This window comes from Pelobates fuscus, chromosome 3 (assembly GCF_036172605.1).
Source record: "Pelobates fuscus isolate aPelFus1 chromosome 3, aPelFus1.pri, whole genome shotgun sequence".
Taxonomy (NCBI): domain Eukaryota; kingdom Metazoa; phylum Chordata; class Amphibia; order Anura; family Pelobatidae; genus Pelobates; species Pelobates fuscus.
This window is the reverse complement of record NC_086319.1, coordinates 405104934-405124982: the sequence shown is the minus strand read 5'-3', so window position 1 is coordinate 405124982 and position 20049 is coordinate 405104934. Positions and strand designations below refer to the sequence as shown.

Here is a 20049-nt window from a genome sequence, read left to right as displayed (position 1 = left end):
ATCCAGTGAAAAACATATTGAAAGGCATACAAAGATTAGACTTACCCACTACCTCTTCCAGACTTCCGGTAGACGGTCCCAAGTTTCGCGCACTCTCCAATATCCTGGACTCCAAACCATTTGAAACCAATACCAACCTAGTTATCAAGACAGCGACTTATCTAGCTTTTTATGGTTTCCTATGACCAAACGAGTTCACCACCATAGTGTTTCTTGTCATCATCAGTACCTTAAGATTACAAACCTCCAAAGACACACAGATCACTACATACTCACCTTAGATCACACACAAACGAATCAACTAGGCCCACCTACCAAGATCTGCTATTATCCCACCGGCAATCAGTGGTGCCCCGTCGCAGTATTCAACACCTTTCTGGCTACCCTCACATGTCTCAGTCAAAACGCCCCACTACTCTCATTACACGGTTACCCCTTAACTACTGCTAAGTTCATTCAGTGAAACAATTAAAATAATTCACACCCACTTAGGAAAATATACAGAGTAAAAAAGATATACCACCTATTGCAGATATAGATATGGTGGTTACATCTGTAAAACAAATGAGACATACATAGTGTTTTCCATATAGGTAAAAACAAACAATTGTATCATATGAGGATTGAACTCACAAGGATGGAGCCTCTTAGGCTCTATGTACTTCGCTCTCGGGTGCCTATTCAGGCTTTCGATAATTTTCAGTTGAAGACCCAGACTCCACAAATTCAAGAGTAAATAAGGGTTTATTAATTGATGAAATATTATATAAAATATTAATAATATAGGACAAAAATATATTTACATTTTTATATTAAAATCTTTTCTTCTAGGACGTTTCCTCTCCCTTCCACATCCCCCTGAGTTACATTTCTTCTATTTTATATATGATGTTTTATATGTACCTATATTAACAAATATTTTGTATTTTATATTTCTATTCCGATTTATTTATTCACAGCTTACTCAATTTGTTTATTTATTTTACTATATTATTGTATTATTTGTTTGGGCAAATGCCCTCTTTCAATATGAACACTTTCTGTAGTCAATTCCACCATGCCCGAGTGTGGAACGCATGGTGGAACGCAAATACATCACATGACCGCATCCAACCGGAAGTCACAAAAGGAAAAGAAGGAAAAAAAAAAAAAGAAATCTTTTTTTTTTTTTTTTTTCGAAACCGGAAGTGATGTGGCCGGCGGCATTTCTGAAGCACAGCTGGATGCAGTTGGACTTATCATGGGGGCTACTTAAGCCCTGAAGTTTCTCCAGGAATTTAGCACTGACGAAGGCCCTATCTAGGGCTGAAACGCGTTTGCACTTTACTGGACTTTTTACTGGGACTTTCATTTGGCGGTATTGTTACTTTGTGTATATGCTGTGGTGCTTTGCTGCTTTTAATTTTGGCCATTATTGCAGTACCATACCACGCTGTATTTTATACATATATCTGCCTATTTTTGTCCTATATTATTAATATTTTATATAATATTTCATCAATTAATAAACCCTTATTTACTCTTGAATTTGTGGAGTCTGGGTCTTCAACTGAAAATTATCGAAAGCCTGAATAGGCACCCGAGAGCGAAGTACATAGAGCCTAAGAGGCTCCATCCTTGTGAGTTCAATCCTCATATGATACAATTGTTTGTTTACACCTATATGGAAAACACTATGTATGTCTCATTTGTTTTACAGATGTAACCACCATATCTATATCTGCAATAGGTGGTATATCCTTTTTACTCTGTATATTTTCCTAAGTGGGTGTGAATTATTTTAATTGTTTCACTTTACCTTTAGGTGTTAAGGGATTACACCTTTCTGTCACACTTACTTTTATTGTCTATTTTAAGTTAGAAGCGCCTACACAACTATACACCTTGTGTATATTTTGTTTGCAAGTTCATTCAGTACATCAGAACTCTGTTCATCAGACTCGGTTTCGACCCCACAGGATTTTCTTGACACTCGTTCAGAATTGGAGCCGCTTCGGCAGCCTCAAGTCACAACGTACCCACTCACATAATTAAAAGATTAGGCCGGTGGAAGTCTGCTGTATTCGCCACTTACATTCCACAACCAGAAATAGAATTAAGATCAGAATTCAAAGGTCTAGCTATGTAACCAATGTTTAATAAAGTGAATTGTTTACTCTAACCTTTTTGCCCTCTTTTATTACAGGCCTACCCCATACGTCGATTTCAGCACACCACAACCGAATGCAATATCTACTTTACGGCTTATGTCCCCGACTACAAATATAAAGGCGTAGCCTGTAATTGTGGGAGGGGTTACCCGGCTATAAAAGCTCAGGCCCCCTCCTAATCAGGACTGGAATCGCTGGGTTCATCCCTCCCACCACAACCCTCTATAACCATTCATGGGTAGGCCCTCTTTTATTACAGACCTACCCTATACCTTGGTTCTGGCACACCACAACCGACTGTAATATTCTTGTATACTTATTCTACTTTACGGCTTATGTCCCCGACTACAACTATAGCTTAATGTAGTGGTTCTGGTGTCTGCAGCATGTCCCTGCAGGCTTTTCAATGTAAACACTGCCTCAGCAGACTGACACAACACGGCGTTTTGCCGAGCATGGGCAATAGACTTTCAAAGTTTTCCTATGGGAAAGCACTGGATTGGCTGAGATTATCAAGATTGAGGATCTTAGCCATGGAGGCAGAGCCTGTCACGGCAAGACCAGCCTGGCGTGGGAAAAAGGGGATTAGAGTCAGACTGTAGAACGATTACTAGACGTTTGTAATGTGATTCTGATTTAGCTCTTCACACAAGGAAAATTCGTTTTTTTCTGCCCTATTTGCACTATTATTCAGCTGTCTTTCAGTTAGCTGCAAATTCAGTTTAACCTCAATATGCATGTATTTCAGCTATTCACAAACATGGTAATGGAAACCAAATGCCCTCAATTGGCCTGATTTGTTATGCCTGATTTATTTCCATAACCCTACACCCCAACCTAAACGGACACTCCACTGGCCAAATGCAAAGAAACAAAATAAAGGAAATCCATGTTTAGTAAATATAAAAACATGCAAGCATTTAATTATGATACAACAAAAGGGGATGTACAAAAATATTAAATATACTTATCAATTGTACAGAAACAGCTTCCCACCAAACACCTCCCAAATAGTGTTTCGTCTAAACAAGCCAAAAATATACAATACATGTGGGATTCAGCTAATATACCTTGTTGCGAAAGTAACCTCGCCACTGGTACTTGGAAGGGCCTGCTTGCCAGCCTCTTGCCGTAGGATTATGGGCCCTGCAAAAAGACATGATAAAAAGTGACTTCCATGGAAAAACCAAACCACTGAACCGATCTGGGTGATTTTTGGATATGTTGGTCACCCAGTTCAGGGCTATCCGAGGATGTGACTCTTGTGGGGTTTCCATGGATCTTTGGGGTACTTCTGAGGTGTTTGTAAATTGTATGTTTTTCTGTACTTAGAGGTAATTAGTTATCTCTGAGACACAGAGGAGGAGTATGTTAAATGTATTGCTTGTCTGTGCCTCTCCCTCTCCCCCTTTTTCCTGTCCTATTGTTTCCCCAGCAGGGCATTGTCCCAGGGACACTGCCAGACCAGTTTAAACTGGCTTCTTTATCCCTCCTCAATCTCCCATCAGCCCATATTGTCTGACCCCACCTTTCCTTGTAATATAGTAATCTATGTAACCTATTGTATGTAAATGAGGCTGTTGGGGGTTTAAATGTGTGTATAAATTGTAAGTGCTGGCTTGCATTAAACAGACCTGCTTTACCCCTTCATGAAGTTTTGGCTCATGTCATGTTTGGGGGATTGGATAACTACACTCTTGGGGATTGCTATAATCACAATACTCCCCTGAGTATAAGCTCTTGTAAGAGATTGTTCCTGCTACGCTCTCTGGAGTAGGAGAGGTCTACCCACTGGAAGCTGGATCCTAGTCTTGGGTCCAGGGTGGGCGGAGGACGGCGAGACTCCGGCGCAGCTGCATCGCTGGAAGTGAGGTCTGCAGTGGTTATGGTGTCTGGTGGAGTGCTTGGAGTCCTGGGCAAGCACTAGGAGCATCGATTGGTGGAGGTATTCGGTCAGAGTGCCAGCGATCCGTCACATACCTAAAGAATAATAAATAAAAAGAACATAGCGTTATACAGTTAGTGGAAATATAATATTCCCTGCTATAGGTTGCACTCACAAGAAATTGGAGTAATATGCGCTCTAATGGTGCCTCCCTCACAGGATCAGGTATCAACCGGTATCAGGAACCATGCAGGCCTCCGAGAGGTAGATGGATTAAAAAGGGATTAATGGTAATATAAAAATTACAAGAAAAAAGAAAGATATGGTCTTACGCATTTCGTCCTACTTCTGGGACTCTGCTGAATCCCACGTGTATTGTATATTTTAAGCATTTAATCATGCATTTTTTCATTGGTAAGGAATATCAAAAAACTGCTTGAAGAAGCAGCAGAACTTGTGTCTGCAGCCTATGCAAGCCCTTCACTTCTAACACCCCCCCCCCCCCCCAGATGTTCTCTGGCTGTCCAATCACAGACTTTCCAATGGTGCTCATTGAGAAGTCTTTTCAAGGCAGGTGCTCTTGACAATTGCTGCCTCTTGAGTTTATTTTCACCGAGCTGAACAAACCAGGAAGTAAGAGGACCAATTGTCTGATTGACAGCCAGGAGGGTGTAACAAGAACTTGAAATAGAATAATCATACATAAAGCGTTTCAGCAAGCTAAAGTGCTTTATGGGTCCAAAGTGTCCTTCTAATCAACTTAACACTAACAACAAACACCCCTTACCCCATAAATAAACCCCAACTCTTAATCCTTCCCAAAATCTACTCATCTTTCACATTGAATTTGGAGCATGAGATGAGATCCATTTAAAATTAGCTGGGAAACATGCTGCTTAATGTGGTTTCAATCTGTTTAATAGTGAATAAAGGAAACCAGGAAGGAATTTTATCAGTGAAAATGAGCCAAATGAAAAAGACAGACTTTGCTGTAACATTTAGTGAATAAACCCCACACAATACACCCTCGGCCACTGCTACTTTTAAACAATCCCATTAAGGTTGCCCAGCCACAATAACATATCCCAGGGTCATAGGTAGAGTGCCAGATTGGTTTCCTCCTAGAGCTCTGGCCTCTGTTTCGGTGAGTCTTGTGTGCTTACTCATGGTTGTGTTTGAGTGTGTGGAGTGGTTAAGTCTTGTGTGTTTGGAGGAGGCTGAGAGCTTTATGGGGGCTGAGTGTGTCTATGTGTGCTGGCTGAGTGTTGTGTGCGTGTATCTTTCCACCCGCACACCCTCTTGCTTACCTTCCCTGGCAGTCCAGTGGAGAGAGGGTAAGATGGATTCCTGGTGGTCCAGTGGGGTAGCACCACCATCTGCACCAATATCAGGTACAGACCACTTTAAGAGCTCCCTATCAGTTACGGAGCCCAGTCAATGACTTTGAACACCAGCTGTGGTGTTGGTGCCTTATCTTAGCGCCTCTTATTGGTCACATTAACAGATTAGATATATGACATATACGGTGTGGAGGGTTCTACAATATCACAAATACAAGATAGAACTTTATTTTTCATTAAAGCTATAGTATATTTACATCTATAGACAAGCGCACACACAAAAACTCCACTACAAAACCTTAGCAAACAATATGTAAAACAGTAACAGTTTGGCACATATTAAACATCAACAAGGGTTAATATTATAATTAACAAACAGTTTCTCACAAACATGTCCTGTGATAATTAGAAATAGGAAATTAATAATCTGAGGGATTTAGGGACACGTCCCAATGACAATAACATTAAAATATAAATTCTCCATTTCTACATTGAGCGGATCTATTTACTGACTATCACTGGAGGTTCGAGGTACCAGCATTAAATAAACGTATTAATCAGCATTATGAATTTTACTAAAATATGCATCCTTCTAAATCATTTTAGAATATCAAAGTTGTTTTTTTCATTATTTCTATACAAAATGGCTTGCGTGTTTTTATATGATAGATCTATTTAATGGACTTAAAATAATTTTTTCATTGTAAATTGAAGTTACACTTGTGAGTTATATTTTTAATATAATAAATCATATAACCCCAATTATTAAAGTGTGCTGTACCTTTAATAATTGTGCCAACAAAATCTCCACACGCTAAAATTATTTGGAAGTACTAATATATGCAAATAGGCAGTTAACTTTGTTTGCAAAGATTTTCATATATGAGCAATTCGTTCAGCTTGCAATTAGTGTGAGAAAATTGTGTTGTCACATTTAGTAAAGGCACAGCACACTTTAATATTGTATATATTACTATAGGATTTCAGTGTGTTGGAGCTATTACACTTTTTCAGATGCTGCTATTTTTAACTTTTTTGTTGATTAACTGTTTTTTGAAAGTATTTTTTTAATAACTTCTTTAATACTTTGGATACGTTGGAGCGCAACTCCAAACAAGCACCTCAAGGAGGACCCGCCCCCAACCATGGCATACTAAATCAACGCGCTACCTGCGAAGATGCTCCCGTTGTGCTGAACGCTCCTGGAGGAAGTCTCGTACCCAATCAGACTTTCTCCTTTATAGATTCGTATTGTGTTCATACAGTGCAGCCCTTGCCCTTGCCAAACAGTCCTATTTTTCCTCTCTCATTAGTTCATGTTCCCGCAACCCCAGGCGTCTCTTTGACACCTTTAATTCTCTTCTTCGCCCTGCTGTGGCCACCCCCAAAACTAACCTTACTTCTGATAACTTTGCATGTTACTCACTGACAAGATTGAACAGCTAAGGAAAGAATTCTCCCCTCCTTGCCTTTCTGTTTCTCAATCACACATAGATCATGCCTTTCCTACCCTTCAGACATTCTCCCCAGCTACTGACCAAGAGGTGGCTGCTCTTCTTTGCTCCTCTCGCCCCACCACTTGCCCGCTCGATCCTGTCCCATCTCACCTTATCAGATCTCTCTCCACTTGTCTCGTGCCTTCTCTAACACACATCTTCAACTGCTCGCTCTCTTCTGGCATCGTCCCTGCTGACCTTAAACATGCCACTGTAGTACCTATACTAAAAAAACCATCCCTCAACCCATCCACCCTCTCTAACTACCGTCCCATATCCCTGCTCCCTTTTTCCTCAAAGCTTCTGGAAAGACTTGTCTTTACCCGTGTGTCTCATTTCCTCAATTCCAACTCTCTCCTTGACCCCCTTCAATCTGGCTTCCGCCCTCTCCACTCTACAGAGACTGCCCTTATCAAAGTCACTAACGACCTAATCGCAGCTAAATCCAAAGGCCACTACTCCATACTAATTCTTCTTGACCTCTCAGCAGCCTTTGACACCGTTGATCATGCTCTCCTTCTTCAAACTCTTCAATCGCTTGGTCTCTGTGACTCTGTCCTCTCGTGGTTTTCCTCTTATCTCTCCCAACGCTCATTCAGTGTCTCCTTTTCTAATGATACCTCCTCCCCTCGCCCTGTCTCGGTTGGAGTCCCCCAAGGCTCCGTCCTTGGTCCCCTTCTATTTTCTCTTTATACTGCCTCTCTTGGCTCCTTTTCTTTCCTCCTCCTAATACTGATCCTCCTCTTTCGCTATCCCTTCAAGTTTGTGGTACCAACATCAGTCCATCCTTGCAAGCACGCTGTCTTGGCGTCATACTTGACTCTGGTCTCACCTTTGAGCCTCACATCCAGCATGTTGCCAAATCCTGTAGATTCCATCTTAAAAACATAGCCCGCATCCGCCCCTTTCTTGCACCAGATACTACCAAGGAGCTTGTCCATGCTCTAGTAATTTCCCGCATGGATTACTGTAACCCTCTCCTGTTTGGTCTTTCCAAAAGCCGTACTGCACCCCTACAGTCCGTAATGAACGCTGCTGCTAGACTGATTTTTCTCTCTAGTCGTTTCTCTCACACCTCACCCCTCTGCCAGTCCTTACATTGGCTTCCTGTATGCTATAGGAGTCAATTCAAGGTACTAACTCACACCTATAAAGCACTGAACAACTCTAGCCCCTCTTATATCTCCTCACAGATCCATAGGTATGTCCTTTCTCGGTCTCTCCGCTCTGCCCGTGACCACCTCCTGTCCATTGTCCGCACTCGTACGGCCAACTCGCGCTTGCAGGACTTCTCGCGGGCGGCTCCCTTCCTATGGAATAGCCTGCCTACCGCCATCAGACTCTCCCCTAGTCTTGCATCTTTTAAGAAGTGCCTTAAAACCCATCTCTTTAGGAAAGCTTATGGCCTCCAAGACTAACCAATACCTCACATACCTGTCTCTTGCCCTCTCCTAAAGGGCAGTCCACCTTATTTGATTGCAAATTCCTGTCCTAATGTGTTTTACACCCCACCTCCTATAGAATGTAAGCTCGATCAAGCAGGGTCCTCTTCAACCTATTGTTCCTGTAAGTTTATTTGTAATGGTCCTATTTATAGTTAAATCCCCTCTCATAATATTGTAAAGTGCTACGGAATCTGTTGGCGCTATATAAATTGCAATAATAATAATAATAATAATAATAATAATACTTGTTTTATTGGTATTTAATATAATGAATTGCATGACTTAATATAACATAATTTTAAGAAAGTACAAACAGGAGAAATTATATTAAATACCAATAATATAGCACAGACAGGGCTATTCACCAAAGTGAGATTTCAAAGTGAATTTCAAATGTAAGACAAAAGTAGACGAACTGGATGCATCGATGACAGAGTATTTTTCTGGTTCTGCTATTTTGGTCTTCAATTTGAAATTCACTTTTATTTCTTGATTTAATGAATACTTCTCAAAGTGCTTGTTTTAATCACGTTTAAACATGTATCATCAACCAATTTAAGCTAATCTTTATAAATGTGTCACAAAAAAATGAAAAAAATGAAAAAGAAAATGCATTTTTATTCTGATTTTGAATCAATCAAAACACAGACACTCAAATTTAGATACTTAACCCAATTATTTTCAGTTTTAGTTAAACCGTAAAAATATAATTTAAACGTACATTGCGCATAATTAACCATGTCTCTATTCACAGTATTCTTAAGAATAGATACAATGTTTGCTAGTTTCTATCTAAGTCACATTTGCTGTATAACAATAAATGTTGCTGATACGTATGTTTTATTCACGAAGTAACAATTACACTGGTTTCAGTGAAAATGTTTAGTTTGGCAGAATCACTAACAGGGATAGATTCTAAAGTGAGAATTCAAATCGAATTTTAAATTTAACCCCTTCACTAGCAAAGGGTTTGCATAAAAAAACACCCCCAGAACACCCCCAGAATCAGAGTATTCTGGGTGTCCTGAAAACGTATGTTTAAATGCATAAAGGTGCGCTGTGTCTTTAAGACTATAACAATTTTAAACAGTTTAATCATGATTTTATATTATATATTAGTGCACATAAATGTATAAAATGTCTTGGTGCAACACATAATAAATTCTCAATACTGTGCAAAAATTTTACCAAAGTGCATGTAGTGAAAATAAAGCACTTACAATAACATACTGCTTAGAATTGTAGACAGCTTTGTATCATCCAGTTGAACTCAAAGACAAAAACACTGAGAAAAAACACTTCGTGTAATCCTATATAAATAATATTTGAGCTAAAATGTGAAGAAACACTCACAAGTGGAGAGCAGATGAGCCTGCTCTAACTTCTCAGTGTGTGTAAATCTCCTTATGGGTCAATGATGCAGGAGAGGATGCCAGCGATGATTGACCCATAAAGAAAATATTTTAGGAATACTTTCTTATCATATTGTTCATTACCATACTGTCATTTATGTTATTTGAATAATGTTTCATAATTATTAAGTAATATTAGCAGTCATAATTAAATCTACTGTTACTGAGCACATAGAAAAGATGCAATCACAATTCTTTAATTTCATATAAACCTTTAAAAACGTTCCCACAACATCTCCTTCTCTCGGATTAATCGTGCTCTGAGTCCTTAGACCTACTAGTCTGCCACCGGCTGCGGTACTACAGGCTTTCCAACACTCTGCACGAACACTTCCAGTAGGCGGGGTTAACCTCGGATCCATGTGACGGCGTGACGTAGTGTGTGCGTGATGAAGCGTTTCGCCTGTCGGCTTCCTCAGAGCACTAACTCCTCTCCAGCTAGTCCATATTTAAAGTCCAAAGGGTGATGTACCAGCGCTAATATTTCAGTAAAAATGTATACCACAAATTGTGAAAAATTAAGTAACCAGCTGCTTAAACACCATAATCTTATTGTTTCATGCAAGAATCTAGAAAAAAAAATCTAATGGTGGATCACTACAGTGGTTTAGGGTGAAGACTATTTTTATAGTTTACCGATATAAAAATAGTCTTCACCCTAAACCACTGCAGCGCCCACTATTAGATTTTTCCAAATTTAAAGTCCGCCCAACTGGGTGGGCTCTTGTTTGAAGTCAACAGTCATTGGACTTTTATCAAACACCATTATTGAATATATTACTTGGTCCCATATGATGAGTCTCCTCTCAGGTCCACTTATTAAAAACATAGCACAAAACCTTGCTACTGACTGTTTGCATATGACCTAAATATCGCAAATATTGCAATACTGTTGAGTCCCCCTCCTTGCTTTCCTTTTTGTGGTGAGAATGGCTCTGATCCTTATTCCCTGGTGGTCTATTAGTTTTCCTGGTGGTCCAACAGCTTCCCACGTGGTTCGGTGGGCTGCTTGTGAAGTCTCCTATCTGATGCCACCTTTTGGTTTCTGGACCAGGAAGGAGCACTTGCAGTTAATAGCTCTCAGCCAGAGGAGCAGCCTGCAGAGTGAGCAGCACAGCATCATGCAGGGAGATCTCTAGAACTTTCTGGCCTGTGCTGTGGGAGAGCTCAAGAGATCTGACGATTGAACGGTGTGAGCACAACTATCGCAAACAAAATTAGTTTGCAATAAATGAATTTCATTTGCAATTATGTAATCACATATATACAATTGCAGGTTATGGGCTTAGACCCTGGCAATCGTGCATGCACAAGTGCCAGTTTAAATGGGGTTAAGGCCAGAGAAGCAGGACTGACCGCTTAGTTGATTTACAGAATGTTTACGGTGTGGTTATCTTGACCTTAAATTTGAAATTCACTTTGAGTTCTTTTAAAAATCTATATTATTGTTACTCTCACTTGATCTTTAAATAAAATCATAATTGCGTGGATGTTCCTAACTATCAATCTTCTTTTTACCGTCCATCAGTCCTTTTTTTGATGTCACGGACAGAACTCTGAATCACGAAACAAACTAACATGGTTGTCCATTGTTTGTCAGTTTGTTTTCTCGTGATGTATCCCGTTGGCTCTTCAGAGTTCCTAAATTCAGATAACCCTCCAATCGCTCAGAAATCTGATGAATCCTGCCCTTTGAAACTGAATGCACAAGTCTACACTAAATACATTGTGGTGGACTGCCTGGCACCCCAACTGGGTTCCTCAATTAATCGCTGCTTCCTAGTAATGCTGAGTACTTCCAAGCACTCCACCAGACACCATCATCACTGTAGTCCCCGTAGCCAGCATTACAGCTTGGCTGGGATCTCGCTGTCCGCCACCCACCCTGGACCCAAGTCAGGGATCCAGCTTCCAGTGGTTAGGCCTCTCCTAATCCTGACAGTAGAGCAGGTAGAACCTTGTTTTAATCCAGGGGAGTGTAGTGATTATAGCAATTCCCCGAGTAGTGAATATAGCTGTTCCCTCCAAGCAGGAGACGACGCTCTATGTTGAGGGTAAAGGAGAACTTATTTAATGGGAGCCACACATGGCTTTTTTATGTGAGTTCCCATGCAAGGGGTTTCCTGATATATATTTCTGAGAGGAGGATCTGAGAGGAGACTGGTTATTAGCAAACATTTAACATACTCCTCCTCTGTACCTGAGAGATAATTACCTGAGCACACAAACATATAATTAAATTATCTCTCAGGTACAAAAACATACTATTTAACAAACCCCAAAACACATGAAAACCCCACAAAACTCACATCCCCTGATAGCCCCGATCTGGGTGACCAACATATCCAAAAATCACCCAGATTGGTTCAGGGGTTCGGGATTCTCATGCAAGTCAATTATTTGACCGGCCATGCACATGGTCCTATGCCCAAAACAGTTTGATGCGATCAGTGCTAATGGTCTGTCTCTGTAGTGTTACTTACCTTATCCAGGGACCGGCCGCGGTCCTCTCTTCGAGCCGCGCGCAGTCCTGCTGCTGCACGAGCCGCACGCGGCTCATCCGACGGCTGCAACAGGAAGGCTGGCAGTGACCGCGAGAAGCGGTCACGTGTCCCGCCTGAATCTAAGAGCACGCCGCAGATCTCAGAGCGCTCTTAAAGAAACAGTGGGAGCCTAAATTGGCAAAGGGCTCCCATTGGCCCCTGTCATGCCACACTCCCCATACACTTACCTTTTGGGGGCGTGGATATGACAGGAGTCAATCACATTAATTACTAAGGTACTTATACTCACCATTTTCTCTTAGTCCTTGCCCTATCGTGGTTTCTGTTGCAGTTCCCTTTAGCGCTTGTTGTGTTCAGTTGTGTTCCTTCGTATTGACCTTGGCTTTGTTTCTGACTACGTTTTCTCTTGTTCCTTATCTGTTCTGTTTGCCGGCTTACTGTTCTCTGTGTACCAGACCCCGGCTAGTCCTAGTTTACGCTGTCTCTTTGTGCCCTTGACCTCGGATCGTTCCTGACTGTGTCTCCTCTCATACACGTCGAGTCCGGCCATTCTAAGGTCAAGTAGACGTATCTCTCCTCTGTGTTGTCTTTTATTGAGTTGAATCCTGCGAGTTGGGGTATATTTTCGTTACAGACTCTTTCTGGAGTACAGAAGTACATAAATCACTTGATTTAAAGTGCATTGGGCAAGGTATATTGCAGGGCCCATAGTCCTGGGCAGGAGGCTGGCAAGCAGTCTACTCGAGGAGCCCGTGACGAGGTTCTGTTAGTCACATACATTCTATGTAACATTGTATCTACTTGTCCATTAACACAGGCAGTTAAGGATTACAGTGCAGAATATTCTATGTACCATTTTGTCATATAATTAATTACCATACTGTCATTTATGTTATCATTTGAAAAAAAAAATCACAATTATTAAGTAATATTAGCATTCATAATTTAATCTACTGTTCTAGTTTTTCGGAAAAAAAAACGATATATGAAGATTTTTTGTCATTTCTTTGTAGATGTGCAGATTCCCGCTTATAGAACCTCGACCAATGCATTTTGCAATACAACAGAGATCCAAGCAATTCTCTGTAGCCTACAAGTCAAAATGTACTCATATAAAGTGGAAATAATTTAAATATATGCCTTGTAGCCAAGCAGGGCTTTGGAGTTATGCTCTGAAGATTAAAAGGTAAGCTATTCATATTACACAGAAGTAATGTATGTGGGCAGAGAGGGCAAAGGCTCTAGGTGTATTTAAGTAACATTTATAAGAATTCCACAGTAATATTACAATTGCACGAAGATAGTATGTATAAACAGAAACCAAAACCAAAAACCCAGTCAACATAGAGACAACAACAGTAAATGCTTAAAAACTTGAACAACAAATACCCTGCAATCCGTTTCCACTCAGGAGGTCTCACACAAGGTTTGGCTGCTTTGTGCCTTTAGATATATGCACACTATACGCATTACCGATGGAACCTGTACTATTTGCAATTTGAACCCACTCATGAATGCAGACTACATTGGAGGTTGCAGCCAGCTTACTTCTGTGAATGAATACAGTGATACGAGACAACTGTTTTGGCTTCTCATAGGCCTTGTCAGAGACTGATATTCCCACTTATATTCTTCCAAGTGAGGTGAAGCTTCTTAGAGTTTTGAGTGAGGACTAAGTAAAGGGAAACTCTAAGCCCCAAATCTACTACAAGCCTCAATAGTGGCTATGGTGCCATGAGTCCCCTGACACCATCCCAAGGTCAGTATTTATAAAATTTTGAATGGTTTTGAATAGTTTGACAGTTACCTCGGTACCCCACCCCACCCCACCCATCCTTGGTGTCCAAGCTATTTATGGTCTTCTCAATATATTGCTAAATAGAAAATCCTCATTCCCCTTAAGCTGTTATAGATTTTGTGGAACGTTTAACATAATGCATTGACTGGATGAGAGTGCAGCAGGTACACACAGATGGTGGCTTGGGCAAACACTGTGTATCGCCACATTCACAAGACTCTGATTGGAGGCGTGATCAGACTGAAAGTAATGCTACATGTCACATACTATAATAATGATATACAATGCATTGCATTGCTATTTACTAAATACATAACCCCTCTCTTAGCTGTTTCTGGTCACCATGATGTCAGATTTGCACATACCGCCCAACATTTGGAATAGATAAAGAGGCACACTTATCCTTGTGGGCCAATAATTGCTTTCCAGAGATATAGAGATGCTGTTCTGCTATGGAAATAGTGAAATTAAATGCAATGCACAATAAACTGACATAAATTCACATTAGGCATGAGAGGAGAACTTATAGACAGGATATGCTCAGCTAACATGGTACAAACAGAGGTTAGTGTCCATTCTGTGTCCATCTCCATCATTGACATCCAAATCTAATGTACCGTAACCCCACTCAAGCTAAGATAAAATTTTTTTAAAGAAAATACTACAGGGTAAAAGTAGGTATCAATGGCTGATCACAAAGATAAGATATAGGATTTTCTTTCACAGACCAACCATAGAGGGTGGGTTTAACAACAGGAAATACCCTACAGACGAAGAGCAATACTTAAGGGCAAAATTTCAGAAGCAGCAGTAAGTAATGTTTTACAGCATTATAAATGGAAGAAATAGCCCTCTGGTTGATGTTGTATAGATTGAAGGAATGCTTTTTTGATTAGGAATATAGGAATACAAACCTGTTTTCCTAATGCTATAGCGCCCCTGGTCCTCGCTCTGTACAGGTTCCCACACACCCATTATTTTTTTATTTACTTTATTCTAGTGACAAAGCTCATTCAGCAGTGTTCACCTCTAATCCTCTTGTGACAACATAGCATTGGGGAGCATTGGGGAGCATTGGGGAGCGTTGGAGACCTATTGTGCATGCGCGGTGAGCACCATGCATGCTTTCAAACTTTCCCCTAGAAAAGCTTTGATTCAATGCACATCATTTGGAAGCACATCTAGGAAGATGGTCACTAAAGTTGGATTTAACCATGCATTGTTTTATATTGTAGGGTTTAAAGGACTGTACCCAGATGACTTAATTGAGATGAAGTCATCTCCATGACTATAGCATCCCTTTAATACAGAAAGATAATCAAGCATTTTGGGGATATCCACATTAGTTTTAAACAGGGAATAAGGAAGTAGATTTGTAAACATTTGTATTTATTTGTTGTCAACAGAAAATGTTTGAAAGAAATCGGACGGCAGTCACAGAATTTCTCCTTTTGGGATTTAGGAACCTCCGTAGCTTCAAGATTATATTATTTATTTTGTTTTTGCTAATCAACATAACATCGTTACTTGGAAATCTTTTGGTCATTCTAATCTTCATAACCAACAAAAGCCTTCATTCTGCTATGTACTTTTTTCTCAGTCAGATGTCATTGTCTGACATTGTATTTACCATAACTATAATGCCCAACATATTGTGTTTAATATTGATGGGGCAAGTTCATATGCCTATATCTGGTTGCCTTATACAGTTTTATATTCTAGGTATCCCAACCGTAGCCCAGTGTTTGCTTTTGGCCGCCATGTCCTTTGATCGATACGTTGCCATCTGCAAACCCTTACGTTATACAACTATCATGACCTTCAAACTTCAGCTTCATATTGTCACCATATGTTGGGTTCTGGGATGTCTACTAGTTTTTCTTAACTACATTTTCTTAACCAAACTGGATTTCTGTGACTCCAACATCATTGACTATTTTTACTGTGATATAGCTCCAGTTGCAGATATCGCTTGCTCTGATACGACAGTTGTAGAATTAGTGGCCTTTATGACGTCTACTCCTCTTGTTCTGTCTCCATTTGCATTTATCATTGGCACCTATGTATCCATTGTTCTCACTATTCTCAAAATTCAGTCAACAAGTGGGAGACACAAAGCCTTTTCTACCTGTAGCTCTCACCTGACTGTAGTGTGTGTGTACTATGGCACTTTAGCAGTAAATTATACATTTCCACGCAGTGATCACTCTGTAAATATTAACAAGGGTCTTTCCTTGACGTACATGGTGGTAACCCCATTCTTCAACCCAATTGTCTACAGCTTGAGAAATCGGGACATCAGAAGAGCCATAGAGAACACTTTCTTGGGAATTCGGGGCATTATATTTTTTCAGTAAGACCCTATCATCTAACAGCCTTTGTAAATGGTTTTCAGCAGTAATTCACTGTCATATTAAAATGTTTTATCGCTTATACTTCCATGACAGAACTAACTTTTGGAAGGGCTCACACCAGCTAGTATACTGAAGTCCGGTAAAATAAGAATTAGAATAAGAATATAAGCATAAAAAAAAAAAAAATGTTAAAAAATTATATATATATATATATATATATATATATATATATATATATAAATAAAACAAAAATAATCTTGCACTCCACCTATGGAAAATCTAGTTGCCTGGTGCTTGTCAGCCAAAAATGTAGAAAAGTATCAAAGATAGCACTCCAAGGACTTAATAAACATTAACTTTTATTACCTTCACTAAAACAGCAAATTATCAACGTTTCAGCTTGATCCCCTCAAGCTTTCGTCAGGACACACTGTATAAACAAATAACCCCACATATATAGCATAAAATATGATATTTACTCACCACACCTGTGTTACATCCGACTCCATGGACGCTCGGACCGGGACTGCCGCGGGCTACCCGAAAACGTCAACAGCCGCACGGCGTCACGTTCAGGGGTCGTCACCATGGGGACCTATGAACACATGGATGTAATTATATCAACATACAAGTTTATAACAAGTTTATAACTGCATCACGTTCAGTGGATGTTGGCAAAAAAGGAATAAAGCTAAACTAATAGAGCAATACCAGCTCCGCTGTCTACAAAGGATAATCTTGTAATTTTCATCACCATGTAGTTACTATGTCTCATAAAACCGGCTGCAATATATCGAACAGACATTAAGTCCAGAAAAAAAGGGGAAATGCATCTATCAAATCATTGGCACAAATCCAACATAAAAATAGAAAATACATAATACAGGACACTGGTGTTTATCAGAATATTGGATAACATACTGTCTAATCTCTAACTGATTCTTAAAGAGGACAAAATTGAAGAATACTAGAGAATGCAATCAATAGTTTATCACATGACAATTAGCATTATCAACAGTCAAATAAAGTCACATCTATATAGATTATATCTATATAGATTATCATGCTGTATCATATACAGGCTAGAGGTTAACTGAGAAAAGAGGTCAAAATCAAGAGACTTCCGTAGAGATTAAACAAGCCCAAAAGGAATTGTATATTGTAATTAAAGGGAAAGCAATGAAAAGAAAACAGCACTAAACCCAAATGTGCCACATATGTAATATCCAGTGTATATAATATATGTCACTATATATGAAAGACTGAATAATCCTCTATCTACAACCTGAAACTCTTAAATATAATCAATATACCTCATAGAGAGCAGAAGTGAACTATCCCAAAGACAGTGGTGAAATGCTCTCAAATTTAACAAAAAAGAATGTAACTTGTGGATCAATATATTTAGATATTAAGGGAGAAAGCACAACCCTATAGATTAGACCATAATCACTGTGAGTAAATGAAAAGTTTGCCTATCCCTCCGGGTGGGTACCCTATCTCAGTCTCACATATGGGATTTCGCATAAACAGAATATAAATGGTATAGGAGAAGTACAAAAATGCATGCCTATCCCCAAGGGTGGGCATCACATTACTTTATTGGATCAGAACTTTGAGAACAGTACACCCCGATGGCCTCAATGAGAAATATACTCTTTCTGCATTTCTGTAATCCATTCATTAGGGGTATTTATGAGAAGAGTAATGTGATGCCCACCCTTGGGGATATTTTATGCTATATATGTGGGGTTATTTGTTTATACAGTGTGTCCTGACGAAAGCTTGAGGGGATCAAGCTGAAACGTTGATAATTTGCTGTTTTTGTGAAGGTAATAAAAGTACATTTTTATTAAGTCCTTGGAGTGCTATCTTTGATACTTTTCTATATATATAATATGTACTATTTGACTGTACTCTCTTATTCAGATCAATACTTGCAGAAAGTGACACAGTCGGGAAAGAAAAGAAGAAAAAATAATGTATGTTTGTTCGTACCATAAACAAGAATTGTTATTCATTTTGGAAGTGTTTTGTTCTGTAATCCAATTACGTCAGTGTGATTATATCCCTTCCTGGGAATCTGAAAAATACATAATAAATATATAAAAAATATACAAAAACTAATAAAACTTTAGACCATAAGAAATACATCAGATCATATTGTACTGCTTTCAATCTCCAGTTAGAGTTGCTGACATTAAATATCATTGTATAATTAAATATAGATCTGCATTTATTAAATGTCGATTCCTTCAGTTTTAAATTGATACAAAAAACAGGCCGACAACATCATGGTTTTCTGGCGCCACTTATTGTTAACCTGGAGTGTGATTGTTCATGTTAGCTATGTGTATACTGGTGTACATCACCCTCCAAGACCGCCATGTGGGGGGATGATGATTGTATTCTTATGGAAGCATGAATGTCACTATTTGGTGCGTCTACTGATGTTAAAAAGGTGTAAGCACATGGTGCATCTTCCAGCCAAAAGAACCCTGATGGCATTTTTTTCCATTTTAAATGATCACTATAGTGTCAGGAAAACAAAGCGGATTTCCTGACACTATAGTGCCCTGAGACTTCCCCCCCACTCAGGGTCCCCCTCCCGTGGCGCTGAAGGAGTTAAACCCTCAGGGTCCCCATCCCGAGTGGAGCTTTCCTATGGACGCTCTGCACAATGGATGCGAAATTCGCATCCAGCGTTGCAGATGCGCCTCTAGCGGCTGTCAGGAAGACGGCCACTAGAGGTTGGCTTAACCCCTAATGTAAACATAGCAGTTTCTCTGAAACTGCTATGTTTACATCTGAAGGGTTAAAACCTGAGGGACCTGCCACCCAGACCACTTCATTGAGCTGGAGTGGTCTGGGTAACTATAGTGTCCCTTTAAATGTATAATTGGTCATTTCCCATTTATCTTTTTTTTTTTTTAAGTTTCTAGCTTATTGAATAGTGGAACGTGGCTTTGATAACCAGTGGTAGTGAGGAGAGTGCTAACAGGGTATTCTTGGAAAAAATGGATGTGAGGGGGGAATCGGGGGGGGGAAAACACACACAGAACATGCATTTCACAGTAATGGTGCTGCCATAGAGATAAAAATTTATACATAATACAGATTAGGCAACAGCGTACACTCAAAAATACAGTTTTACATTTTTCAAGGCTACTTAAGATCCCTATTTGAGCTAACAAATATGGGGATTAATTTCCACAATATGGCTATATTGTGTTAAGCCCACCACTACGTCACAGTACCTAAATATTGGTGGATCCTACACTAATTTCAATGTGTGAGACAAATCAAATACTGTGAATTCTAAATGAACCAAAGTGTATATCAAACTAAATAATTAAAGTGATAGTGCTTTGATGTATATACTCATTATGTGCATCATATACTTGCTCTATATCAAATAAAGAATATGAATAAAGTGACATTGCAATCCAAAACCTCCTCAAATGTATACCTTCCTGTGGTGACCTCCAAAGGGGCATCTGATGCACCCCCTGCAGGGTGCTCAACCCAAAAGGAATCTGGTCTGGACTCCAAACATACATAGAGAAAAAGAGGAATTGAGGGCACACCCGAAACATACATTTTTCAGCAGTTGTGCTGCAGTAGAGACCACGTGTTAAACAAAATACAGATTAAGGAACAGAGCA

The 20049-nt window shown here is 39.6% G+C and overlaps 1 protein-coding gene across 1 annotated transcript; it reads left to right on the top strand.

Annotated features, from left to right (window-relative positions):
- Window positions 1-15790: 15790 nt before the first annotated feature.
- On the top strand, window positions 15791-16387 carry LOC134601954 (olfactory receptor 1E16-like). Its single transcript, XM_063446459.1, has one exon. It carries the CDS (start codon window positions 15791-15793, stop codon window positions 16385-16387), a length of 597 nt encoding a protein of 198 aa, XP_063302529.1.
- Window positions 16388-20049: the final 3662 nt, after the last annotated feature.

Bases quoted from the DNA above. Each gene is read 5' to 3' on its own strand.
- LOC134601954 (XM_063446459.1), top strand. From the start codon at position 15,791: ATGTCCTTTGATCGATACGTTGCCATCTGCAAACCCTTACGTTATACA.